This window comes from Sodiomyces alcalophilus, assembly GCF_042370955.1.
Source record: "Sodiomyces alcalophilus JCM 7366 unplaced genomic scaffold ACRALscaffold_4, whole genome shotgun sequence".
Lineage (NCBI taxonomy): Eukaryota > Fungi > Ascomycota > Sordariomycetes > Glomerellales > Plectosphaerellaceae > Sodiomyces > Sodiomyces alcalophilus.
In genome coordinates, this window is record NW_027263535.1 from 4,210,732 (window position 1) to 4,223,469 (window position 12,738).

The 12,738-nt window shown below is 39.5% G+C and overlaps 1 protein-coding gene across 1 annotated transcript; it reads right to left on the minus strand.

Annotated features, from left to right (window-relative positions):
• Positions 1-1,657: 1,657 nt before the first annotated feature.
• Positions 1,658-11,336, minus strand: ACRALDRAFT_210661 (uncharacterized protein; the record flags this gene model as incomplete). The annotated part of the gene is made up of 5 exons (XM_071023302.1): positions 1,658-1,688; positions 1,786-1,799; positions 1,889-1,956; positions 2,038-2,111; positions 11,323-11,336. The coding sequence occupies 5 exons, from the start codon at positions 11,334-11,336 to the stop codon at positions 1,658-1,660; spliced, it is 201 nt and encodes a 66-aa protein (XP_070875161.1).
• Between the last annotated feature and the right edge of the window lie 1,402 nt (positions 11,337-12,738).

Genomic DNA, 12,738 nt, shown 5'->3' on the forward strand with positions numbered 1-12,738 from the left:
AATCGGGCTATACTTCTCTTTATAATGGTCTAGGGCGCTTAATTCTTATAGGGACTCTATCGGTTCCTAAGATATCTAGGCGTATTCTTCCTACTTTACTAACGCTTCTCTTACTATACCTTTACCTACCTTCCTATTCCTAGCGTATAGGATTTCCTTTACTATCTATTCGTCTTCTTTTAGACCGTTACGGATCAGGCTAGGTTAGGAGCTATATAGAACTTAACTAGGAAGCGGGTTCTTACTTACGCATTATAGGAGGTCTATAGAACCTCGGGTATATATTCGAAGGTATATCCAGTTCTATTATATACGGGTTAAGAACCTTAATTACTCTATACTTTTAGTATAACTAGCTTAATTTACGTGATAGTCGCGGGGTAAAGTAGTTTATAAGTATAAGCTATATAAGGTTACCTTCTCGTAATCGTTTAGCGGGGATACGACGCTTATTCGGTAACTCTCTTTATTATAGTCATATAGCTACTATCACAGCTTAGGCGAACTCTATAGCTTCTTAGAGGTGGTAGAGTAGGTTATAAGCTATAAACTCCCGAATATCGCTACTTAGTTCTTCGTGAATCTAGATCAGGTTAATATAGTATCCGTGTTCTAGGAAGAATAGGCTTATCTTTATAGTCGAAATTTCCCGGTTCTTTAACACTAGTTAGGCTATAGGTAGTAACTTATCCTAATCGTCTTAGACATAGTAAATAAAGGCTTAGAGGTACGCCTATAGCTCTTAATTCGCCTACTTAGTAGCGTTATCGGTCTAGGGGTAATAAGCTATACTTAATCGTCATTCGATTCTAGCTAATTTATAAAAGTATCGCTAAAAACGACTTATTTAGTTAAAACCTTTATCGCTTATAATTAAATAAGGTATATTATAAAACCGAAAATAATAGTATAGGAACTATTTAGTATAAGCTTCCGCTTCTATAAAGTCTATTATTTCGAGGGTAATAGCTTTTATAAGCCGATTAGTTATAACCTATAGGTACCTATACTTCTTCTTTTTAGCGGGTAACAGATCTATTATAAAGTCTATTAACAGGTCGCTCCTTATTCGTTTAGGAAATAGGAGTAGTTTTAAGAGCCTTTATCTAGCGTTCCTCTATGTACAGCTTTAGTTATAAATATCCTAGTTATATATTAACCTACGTATATTTTTATTTATCCCCGGCTAGAAAAAGCGGCTTATTATAAAAGCGATTATATTATCTCGCCCTAGGTAGCCTTTAATCGTAGAGTCGTGTATAGATTAGATTACGTATATTTATAATATACTCCTTTCTTAAGCTTCTGGTACCTATAAGCGGTCTCGGAATATAAATAGTCCTTATAAGGTAGTCCTATATTCGGTAATCTAGGCTCGGAGACCTAATAAGGGAGGAAACTATCGATCGCCTTTAGATACGGCTTATATAGCTTAGTGATACTAGTTATTCTCTTTTAGCGTGATATCCTATAATAGTTATAGCTTATTATCGGCTTTAAATACCCGTGGGTTCTTATAAAGGAGGCGGATCGTTAGGGGGATTAAGGTTTTTAGGATTAACTATATATACTATATCTATTCCCGTTTATCGGAGAAATCTATTATTTTATCTTATTCTTATCGTAAGAGAGTATCAGTAATATAATTAGGGACTCTCTAGGGAGACCTCACAATCCCATAGAGAGACCTCACACGTGACTTTTTTATGGGGTTATAACAAAGCTGCCACGCCGCCTAAGTACTATGCTTATTTTTATGTACACGCTGGACACTCTATACTGTACCCTCGATATTCCCCCTAGTCAGTGATAGTTCAAGGAAACACCAGCCTAAAAGGGACCCTTAAGACATCTAGTACAGGGAAGAAAAGAAAAAGGGCATAGGAACAATGGTACTAGATTCGAAATCGCAAGTACAGAAATAGGCACTACGTAACGCCCTCTTGCCCTTCTGGCCTGCAGGCGGGCACCGTGGGAATGACTATAAAATGTCCCTAAAAAGGATATGTCAAGTACAGATATCTACTCAAGCTGTACATACAAATTGTATGGGATACTTAGGGAGCTTGACGGGGTTGTCATGGCCCCACAAAAAGTCATATATGAGGTCTCTGTATTGAAACGTGAGGTCCCCCTAGAGAGTCCCTATAATTATTAGTACCCTTATAGTATTCTAGTATAAAATCGAACTAGGCTAGCTCGCTAGCTTATCGGCTTTATCTTTTATTAAGTATCTTCTTTATTATTAAGTACTCTAGGGCCTAATAGTCGGACAGGATTATAAAGCGACTATAACTTAGGAGCTTAGCTTTTTAGTGCGTTATATAACTTCTAATCGCTAATATCTCCTTATTATAAATAAGATAGTTATACTTACCCCCTATAAATAGCCGCGAATAATAGGCGACCACGTAATAATATCCCTATTCGTTTTCTTAAACTAATACACCTCCTAGTATAAAGCCCGAGTAGTCGGTTTCCACGAAGGTCTTATTACTTAAAACCTATTATTATAAGATCGACTCCTCCTAGAACTTCTTCTTAACTTCTTCGAAAGCCGCCTATTCGTCGGGACCCTAGGAGAACGCTTAGTCCTTCTTTATTCGTTTTATTAGGGCGGCTATAATGTAGGCGAAGTTCTTTATAAATATATAATAATAGTTTATAAAGCCTAGGAAGCTTTAGACTCCCTTTACTAAGATCGGGGCTTCCTACTCTTAAATCGGGTTTAGTTTATTAAGGTTATATAAAATACCCTAACTAGCGGTAACTAGAAATCCTAAGTACTTTATAGTCTTTATACTAAACTTATACTTTACCGGGTTAAGTATTAATCCTATATCGCTTAGCAATTATAAAACCAGGTTTACCTTCTTTTTATAGTTATAAAGGGAGTTATTTAAGTAGATTAGGATATTATTAATATAGGCGGTAATAAAATCGTCTAAGTAGCGTTATAATGTTTTATTAATATATTATTAAAAGGACGCAGGGCCGCTACTTAGTCCGAAGGGGTATACTAACTATTTAAATAAGCTAAATCGGGTTTAGAGCACTATCTTAATTTTATAGCTAGCGGCTATTCGGATCTTATCAAAGGCGGCGACTATATTAAGTTTCGTGAACTACTTAGCTCGCTCTAGGTTTCGGAGTATCTCGGTGATTAGTAGAAAAGGGTAACGGTCCTTTTATATAATCGTGTTTAGGACGCGGTAATTATAACAGAACTATAGCCCACCTCCTAGCTTCTTAATAAATCGGATTAAAGCTTTAATAACAGAGCTACTAGCTTATATAAACCCCTTATCGATAAGGTCGATAAAGGTTTTCCGTAGGCCTAGCAGCCCTTCCCTGGATATATTATGAAGAGGGCCCTAAGGTAGCTCTGGCTCCTTACAGTTAGGGCCTCGTGTAAGGTTTACTTTATAGTTAACTCTAGGCCGATAAGGAGAAAGGCGGTTTATTTATAAGTTAGAGAATAAGTCGGGAAATTATTATAGGATCTCCTTTAGAATATATTTCTAAGGGTCGATTAAAGACTTACCTCGGAGGGCCTTATCGATATCTTTAATACTAACTATATTAAGCGCGAGTTCTTCCTTTCTAAACCGTTATTTCCTTTATAACCGACGTATAATGCCGGTAAATACTAACCCGGTTACTATATAAGCTCCACGAATTACTCTAATATTATTAGGCTCTTCTTCGCTCTAGAGTCGGATATCTATCCGGGCTACTCTATAATAAAGACAACGCCTTTTTATATAGTAAATAATATTATTATATTCTATCTAAGGTTTCCTAAGTAATATATCGTGATTTAATCCTAGTATTATATAGGCGAATAGTCGTTATATATATCTACTAATCTTAAGATCGTATACGGCGATACCGGAACTCTGTAACGAAAGGAAAGTCCGTAGACTTTAGTTAAGGAAAAGATATCATAGAAAAGGCTCGATAGCTTAGTATCGTAGAGTAATCGCAGTATATTCGTTAACTAAGCGCTGACTATAAAACCAAGACTTTAACTTAAGGGATTAAACTGGTCCTTAACGTACGCATTGAGATAGGTTCGGATCGGTGGTCCGTGCGCGGCTATTAGTCTGACTGTATGCCGACGGGTCTACGATTATCTTATTATACTGCCCCCCCCCCCTGATAAGTCTGGTCCTATAGACTTATAGTATCGTGATGCCTTTAATTACGCGTTTATCGCGATTAATTATATCTATCTGGTTCTATACGAGCCCTTATTAAAACCTATAGAAAAAAGAGTAGCCGCTCCTTTATTTACCTGCTCGTCGGCGTTCTATCGCTAACTATATGCCTCGTGATTTGTCCGAATATTACTATAGAAACACCGCGATGCTTATTATTATTGCCTATGGTTATCTGACCTTTCGTGGATATTATGCCTAGCCTTAGGTAACCGTTCGGCGACGAATATATAGCTCCGTTATATATTCGCCTCGTAGTAATTCTAACCTTCCCTCTATAACCATCTTTCATCCATTATCATATCGCTGACCGTACGGCGATAACCTCTATCTGCTATTCTATTAATTTTATTATTATTTTTAGCCGTCTACTCGCCGCTATATCGGATATCTCTCTATAGGTGGTTCTCGCTATAAGCGAGCGGCTATTTAATAAAGCTTAAGGATAGTTCGGCATTATCGACAAGGCGCCGTGCTAGCGTTATATTACCCGCTTAGGCAGCTATATTAAAGTTAAGTGCTTCGATAAGTCCACTAGCCGCGTAGGCGCTAGCCGTTACGTTACTTATGCTTGTGACAAATAGTAATATACCGCTATATATTCGATAATTTATCGGCGTTTCTTATTTTCGTGCTAAAAAATGTTTTATTAGATCCCAGAGTTTTTAATAGGCGCGGCTTAGCTACTCTAGAACTATAGTAAGCGTATACTTAATAAAAACGATAATTTAACGCCGATTTAGCGTTAGTATACCTATACATGTATCTTTAATACCTATAAGTGGTTCTAGGCGGTTATCCTACGGGGTAATCGCGAGCTTCCTATTAAGGCTATAAGTTTTTTATTAATCGGTTAGCGACTATATACTAATTATTAGCAGAATCAGTAATTTCTTTTAGATAAGGTTACCTCCCTTTATTCGGTTATAACGCTTTAGTTTATACACTAACTCGGACGCGTTACTAATAATAACGCTACGGTCCTTTTAGACTAAATTCGCCCTCCCCAGGAAGATAACTTACGGGACGTTATATCCTTTTAGCGTTATCTCGCCGATCTTCGGGCTATATATTATCGCCCTTACCCCGATAAGGATAATTAGGAAGGTATTAAGGCCTTCCTAGCCTTACCTAGCCTCGCCGCTTTATTAGCAGCTATTAATAAGCCTCGCCGTCCCCTTCTTAGATATCGTTTCGCTAGGCGCTCGGCGGCTACTTATCGTACTTATACTCCCCGCCCCGTTCGCTAACTCCTGGCTATCAAGCCGACGCTAACCAATAAACCTATTTATCCTCCTCGCCGCCGCGCCTCCGCTGCCTTATCCTCTACGGCTATTAACGATACCAATACTAAGGGTGTTCCTGGCCCCGTCCAGCCTAATAGCTAGCGTTATACGTCCAGCGCTTTATTATCCGGTAACTTTAACGACTCTTTCTATGGTTTCGATAACTAATTTTTCTTTATTCGCCGAGTATTCGCTAGTAATAATCGCCTAAAATAGCGTTAAACTTTATACGGGTAGTTTTATGATTTTATGATTAATTAGGGCTTAACCCTATTTTATCTAGTTATCGTTAAGAAAAAAGGTTATTATAACCTATAATTAAGTTCTTATTTTATATCCGACGACCCTTTAGCGCCTTATACCACCTTATAGTCGTCCTACTTTTTATATATATGCTTTTTATGCTTCTAGTACCTTTTCCGGATCCCTGGAGCGTTTTCTAGGTGGTCCTCTGGTTCCTAGGTATTATACTCTACCGGCTAGCCTGCCTACTTTATAAGATAGAACGTTTTCCCTTATTCTTCTTTATAACTAACGATATCTTTTATCTCCTATTTATCTTGCTCCTCCTTTAGAAGCGGGAGATCCTTCGCCGGTAGCTTTACGGCTACTTAGTCTTTCCACGGTTCTAATAAGGATACCGGGAATATATCGTGTATCCTTATATACTACGAAAGAAGGCGAACCCTATACGCCTACTCGCTAATCCTCTTAGTTACCTATACCCGAATATATTATAGTGCTAGCTTCGACCCTTACCGGAATCGGAAGTTCCTTATAGATAGTCTAATAACGTCGCTTACCTTATATTACTACGGCTAATAGCGTTTAGTATAATACCGAGCCTAATACTCTATAGCACGCGCCTAGTATTCGCGGACCTTTCGCCAAACTTCCGCTAGCTTCTTAATACGTTCTCGAACGCCTTATACCCGGGTATCGTCCCTAAGGCGGATATATCCTATTATATATAGATAGTACCCGTATAACGCTTTATACGGCGAAATACTAAGCGAGGAATACTCGCTATTATTATAGGCGAACCCTGCTTCTAATAACTAAATAGGCTATTATATTATTATATTACCGGCGATTATTCGTAGGTACTTAATTAGGAACTAATATATTCGTTCCGTCTAACTATCCGTTTACGGGTAGTATATAGTGGATAGTCGCTAAGTATTCGCCCGCTCACGATAAAACTCTATCTAAAACTAGCTAGTAAATAGCTTATCCCGGTCTATTATTATACTCTTTAGGCTACTAAATCGGTATTTAATTTCCTTATATAATAGCGCCGCTAGCTAGGGTGCTATTAGGTCCTTCCGCGTAGGAATAAACTTTATATACCGGTTAATAACCACTAAAATAGCGTTATATATTTGCCTATCGGCCCCTTTTATAGGCGGTAGACCCGTAATAAAATCTATACTAATCTCTTAGAACGGGTATATAGGCAGCGGTAGCGTTTATAGCTATCCGTATAGTTTATATTATAGCACCTATACCCCTTAATACGCCGAATATACGGCGATATAATCATAAATATCCGCCGCTAAGTCCACCTAGTAGAACTTCCTAGAAATCAGCTTAAGGGTTTTATTCGCTCCTATATACCCCGCCCTAGGGCTGTTATAATGCTATCGCAGGACCTCCGCCCTTAAGGAGCCCTATATAGGCAGTACTAACCATCCCTTAAATAATAGCATATCCTTTTCTCCGAGAGAGTACCCCGCTCTCTTTCCGGTCCCTCGGCGAATATTCTTAATTAAGGATATATAATCCGGGTTAGTGGTCTATAGCCCTTTAACTAGATCTTTTAGTTCCTCGCTAATAGTATACCGACCTGCTATTTCGTTCCTAGCTAGCTCTTTAGCTATAGAATATAGGATATACTAATCCGGTATTATAGTAACCCTAGCCTTAGCCTTAGGCGTCGGCGATATCTTATCGGCGACCCTTCGCTAGGTAATCGCCCTATACCTTATATCTTATATTAGGGAGCGGGTAATAGCAGCGACGATAATACGCCGGGTGCCGTTAATAGGACGCAGGGGTTATAGCCCTCTTCCGTCCTCGTATTCTCTTAAGCTAGGTAGGGCCCCTCCTATAAAGTCTATGCCCGCTTATATTTACTAGGCCTATATTCGGGTAGCGTTACCCGAGCAGCTTAAACGTATACGATCTTTACCGCGTTACTTATTAGGGTAAGATAGATACTCGTGATCCGTTAGTAAACGCTTATTAGGAGGTCGCTAACTAGTTATAATCTTTACGATAAGGTAAGAAGTATATTATCGTATAGTGTCTTATCCACTATATAATCCGGCTATTTTAATAGGCCGTCTACCGGGTTTATCTTACCTAGACGGTATTAAACCTCGAAGTCGAATAACGATAATCGGTATACTTATCTAGTAAGCCTTCCGTGAAGGTCCCGTGCCGGCGCGTTTAGCACGCCCTTAAGCGCCTAATAGTCCGTTAATACTATAAGCGCCTATCCCGTGCCTTTAAGATAGTGGCGCTAATACTTAAGACTCTTTACTATAGCTAATAGCTCCTGCTATCCTATACCTTATTATTACTCCGTTTCGGAAAGCTTCCGCGAGAGGTAAGCGACCGGTCGCTATCTAGTCTTATACTTTTAACTTAGGATCCCGGAAATAGCCTTATTCGAGGCGTCTATCTCGACCCTTATATCTAGCACTAGGTTCTAGTACCGTAGGATAGTCGCTAACCCGAAGACGATTTTTAATAACTTAAACGCCTTCTTAGCGTTATCCGGGAACTCGAAAGGTCCTTTTCTATTACCCGCCTAACTGCCTTTTAATAGCGTAGTTAATAGCGTGGTAACTCTAGAGTATCCCTTAATAAACCTCTTATAGAAATTAGTAAAACCAAGGAAAACTTAGATATCCCGGAATAACTCGGGCGCCGGCTACTTAGTGACCGTATATATATATCCCGGATCTATTATAATACCTTCGCGGGTTATTATAAACCCTAAGAAGTCTACTCGGTTATAGTAGAATTCGTATTTTAATAGTTTCGCGTATAGCTAGGCCCTACGAAGCCGATTTAAGACCTTTTTTAGGTCCTTTATATACTATTCCCTTAACGTGGAATATATAAGAATATTATTTAGGTAAGCGATATAATATATATCTAATAAACCAGCGAGTGCTTAGTAAATATACGCCTGGAAAGTAGCCGGAGTATTTATTAGCCTAAATAGTATAACCGTATACTCGTAGTAGCCGTATCACGTTCTAAACACCGTCTTTTAGCGGTCCTCCTTCTTAATCCGGATCCTATAATAGGTATCTCGGATATCTACCTTAGAAAAGTATTTAGCCTTAGCGAGCCTATCTAATAGCTTACCGACTAGGGGTAAAGGGTACCTATTCTTAATCGTTATAGCGTTTAACCCTTAATAATCGATATAGAGTCGTAAGCTACCGTCCTTCTTAGGCACGAATAGCACCGGTAAGCCTATAGGGCTTATCGACTATTAGATATAACCGCTCGCTATCCCTTCGGCGATATACTTCTTTAGCTCCTCTAGCTAGGCTTAAGATAAGGGATATAACGGCTTAAACGGCGGTTCCTTCCTATCTTATAAGTTGATCGTGTATTCGGCGTCTCTTAGTAAGGGCGGCTCCTTCGCGGCCTGCTCTAAAAACACGTCCCGGTAGTTAGCGATTTCCGGCGGTAGCTTAGCGACTAGTCCGTATATCACCTTATTATTATCTATAGACGGAATAGTTATATCCGGTATCCCCGGTACGATAGTAATAGCGGCAGCGATATATATAATATACGCCTTTACTCGCTTTTCGATAACCTCGCGAGCCTATAGCTTAGGGTCTATAATTAAGATCGGCCCGTAGATAAACGTTTAGCGAGCTATATTAATTATAATACCCTCCTAACCTATACTATCGTTTAAGAGCAGTAATTATCCAGTACCCTTAGGTCGATCCGTATACAGGAAGACCCTTTTTAATAGGCGTGGCCGTCCCTCTGCGTCTAGTAGATAGAAAGCTAAGCCGTACGCTCCGTAAACCCTCGCCGGGCTACTATTAAAGCCTTTAATTTCTAGAGTCTTGACCTCCAGAAGCGGTTTTAACCCTAGGCGTTCTATTAACGCCGGGCTAATAATATCTACCTACGTATAGGTATCTAAGTCCATGCTAAACTTAAGCTTTTTTCCGTAACGGATTACTATCGCTATAGATCTTGTTACCTCGCTAACTATAATCGCTAGCCGGTTGTTAGGCGTAGGTCCGGCCCCCTTATTACCTATACCGACTTATTTCTTAACGAATAGAGTTCTCTGACCCGAATATCGTTATCGAGGTCGTTATATATAGCGTGTATATTACTAACACGGGCATAAGCCTTCGCCGCCCCGTTATCGGTTATCCGTCGTTCCTTATTATTATAGTAGTCCTTAGAATAGTGACCCTTTTTACCGTAGTTATAGTACTCGCCTATAAAGGCACGCGTACTAGGCTACGCTTATAAGGGCTCTGGGCCCGGGGCCCTTTAACCTATTAGGGGCGTCCCCTTCGAGTCTGCCTTACCTAGCTTAGCGGGTATACGCCGACCCGTTACCGGAGTGCTTACCCGGCTTAAGCGACCGTCCGAACGCTAAAAGTTCGATAAGGTCCTTTTACGACTAGCGTCCGATCGCTTACTACTCGCCTTCTTAATAGGGCTTATATCCTAGAATAGCTATGCCTTTTAAGCCAGCGTTACGGCCTTATCTAATTTAGTTCTCCGCTCCTATATCTTATCCTTAATACGTAGGGGTAGTCGACTAAAATAGTCGTAGGCACGCTCTTCGCTTCCGCTTATCTCCTAGCCTAATAGCCGGTACAGGTTATCCTATTATTCGAATAGCTTTATTAGCGTTATATCGCCGGTTATTCGTAGCTTATAAAGTTCCTTATAGTAATAGTACCGTTATATATCCTGGGATAGATACTCTCGCCGAATAAACGCTATAAAGTCGCTCTAATTCGGGTTAGCGATCTTCCGGGTATAGTGCCTCTAGGATCTTTAGAAGGTATATTCGAGCTTTATTAAAGCCTATTCGATCTACTATAGCACTAGGGCACTAGGTCTAAACTAATTCCTAGCCTTAATCGCTACTAACTAATTATCGATTCCCATAACCATAGATAACTCTTTAATTAGCTTATAATTATATACCGGCGGTTTTTCGTAATCGCGCCGGGGCGCCGGTTATTCGGCGAGCTTCTTTATAATTACTTAATTAATCTCGCTTTATTACTAGAGATATTACGAAAATATCGTGATTAATGCCTTTTACGTTAACGTTAAGGGGCCGGCGACGGATCGCTAATCGACCTACGAACCACTATCTTTAGGACCGAGCGTAACCGGCGTATCCGTGGACCCCTTATTTTTATCCGGTCCCTACTCGGGTACCGTCGTTACTAATTTTAGTATAATAGGCGCCTACTCGGCGTCCTTATTAGCTCCCCCCGGGGGGACGCTCATTCCTTAAGTCCTTCTCGGTAGTATTTTCGGCCTAACTACCTTAAAGGTATAAAAGTTAAAGAATTATAACGAAAGGAAAGTCCGTGGACTTTAGTTAAGGAAAAGATATTATAGAAAAGACTTAATAGCTTAGTATCGCAGAGTGATTATAGTATATTCGTTAACTAAGCGCTGACTATAAAACTAAGACTTTAACTTAAGGGATTAAACTGGTCCCTTAACGTACGCATAGAGATAGGTTCGGATCGGTGGTCCGTGCGCGGCCATCGGTCCGACTATATACCGACGGGTCTGCGATCATCTCGTTACAAACTCTTAGTAGACCCTATAGTATCAGAGAACGCCGAGAGGGGTCTTCTAGTCTTATCGACTAATAGGAGGCGGAGGGACTTTATAAGACGTTCGCTTATATCTATATAATAGTTATATCTAGTATCTATAAGAGCGGTAATTAACTTCTTATTTATCTGCGCTTATATAAGAGCTAAGTGATTACTACGTGACTAGGATATAAACTCTTTCTAATCCCTTTATTCCTCTATAATAGGCTCTAATACCCGTTTTCGTATTAAAGCTATTCTTTTTCCGAGTCTTTATCGTTATCCGTGACTCCTATATAGGTTATCTTATCGTCTAAGGTCACTAAGACCTTAGCTATATAGCCTTCCTTCTAATCTTTAGCGTCTTTTTTCCTTAAGCGGTATTTTTTAGTAAGGTATCTCTTCTTCCTATAGTTATAATACTCTCTTATCTCTTTTCTCTTAGTCTATACTCGATTAATCCCTCCTATCTTTATATCACCGTCGTGGTCGTGGGCGTGATTATTATTATTATCGCTATTACGAGGTGCTTAACTAAAATATAGCCTTATACCGAGGGCTTTAAGTCTTTAAGTAATACTCTGCACCTTTACTACCTAAGCGTAGTCATTATTTAGGAGCTTTATAGTAATAAGGGAGGCATAGAGGCGACTATTAAGAGCTCTCTCTAGGAACGTAATCTTTACCATATTATCTTATTAACCTCCGCGCACAATAACTAGCTATTATTTAAAACTAAGCATAAAGCTACTAAATACTTAGTCTTCGTATTATCGTAACATTTATAGGGCGTTAGCCGTGTAGGATTATTCGTTAATATCCTTATATATACAATTCAGGTAATTAAGGAAGTCTTTAGGGTCGTAATAACTATTAGTTCCGCCCGCCGCCTAAAAGGAGGCGATAACACGGTAAGGTGCCTTATCTAGGTAGGCGTTAATAAAGTACCACTTCTTATAAGGGCTCTAAAAGAGGTGTTAATCTAATAGAAGCTTCTTATATATCTCGGATAACTAGCTTATAAACTCTAAGCGTTTACTATTGAACTTCTATAATAATAGGAGTGCCTTAGTTCGTGGGTTTAAAGCGGGTATTGGCTTAGGCATAGGCGTTAGGGCAGGCGTTTAGGAGCCTTATATAACCTCCTTTACTAAAGTGGCTAGGCGCGGCGTAGCTATACGTTATTAGTTTTATATCGCTTGTAGTAGTTAATTAATAGAGTTTTATTATTCTTAGATCTAGGTAGTTAAGGTAGCGACCTAAGTCTATAACGGGTTAATGATCTCCCTCCTCCACTCTGTAGTCTTAGGCGACTCGCCTACTAGGCGTAACGGAGCGCCGGGGTGTGGATCGAACTAGTAATCTATCTCTATTAACGTAGCG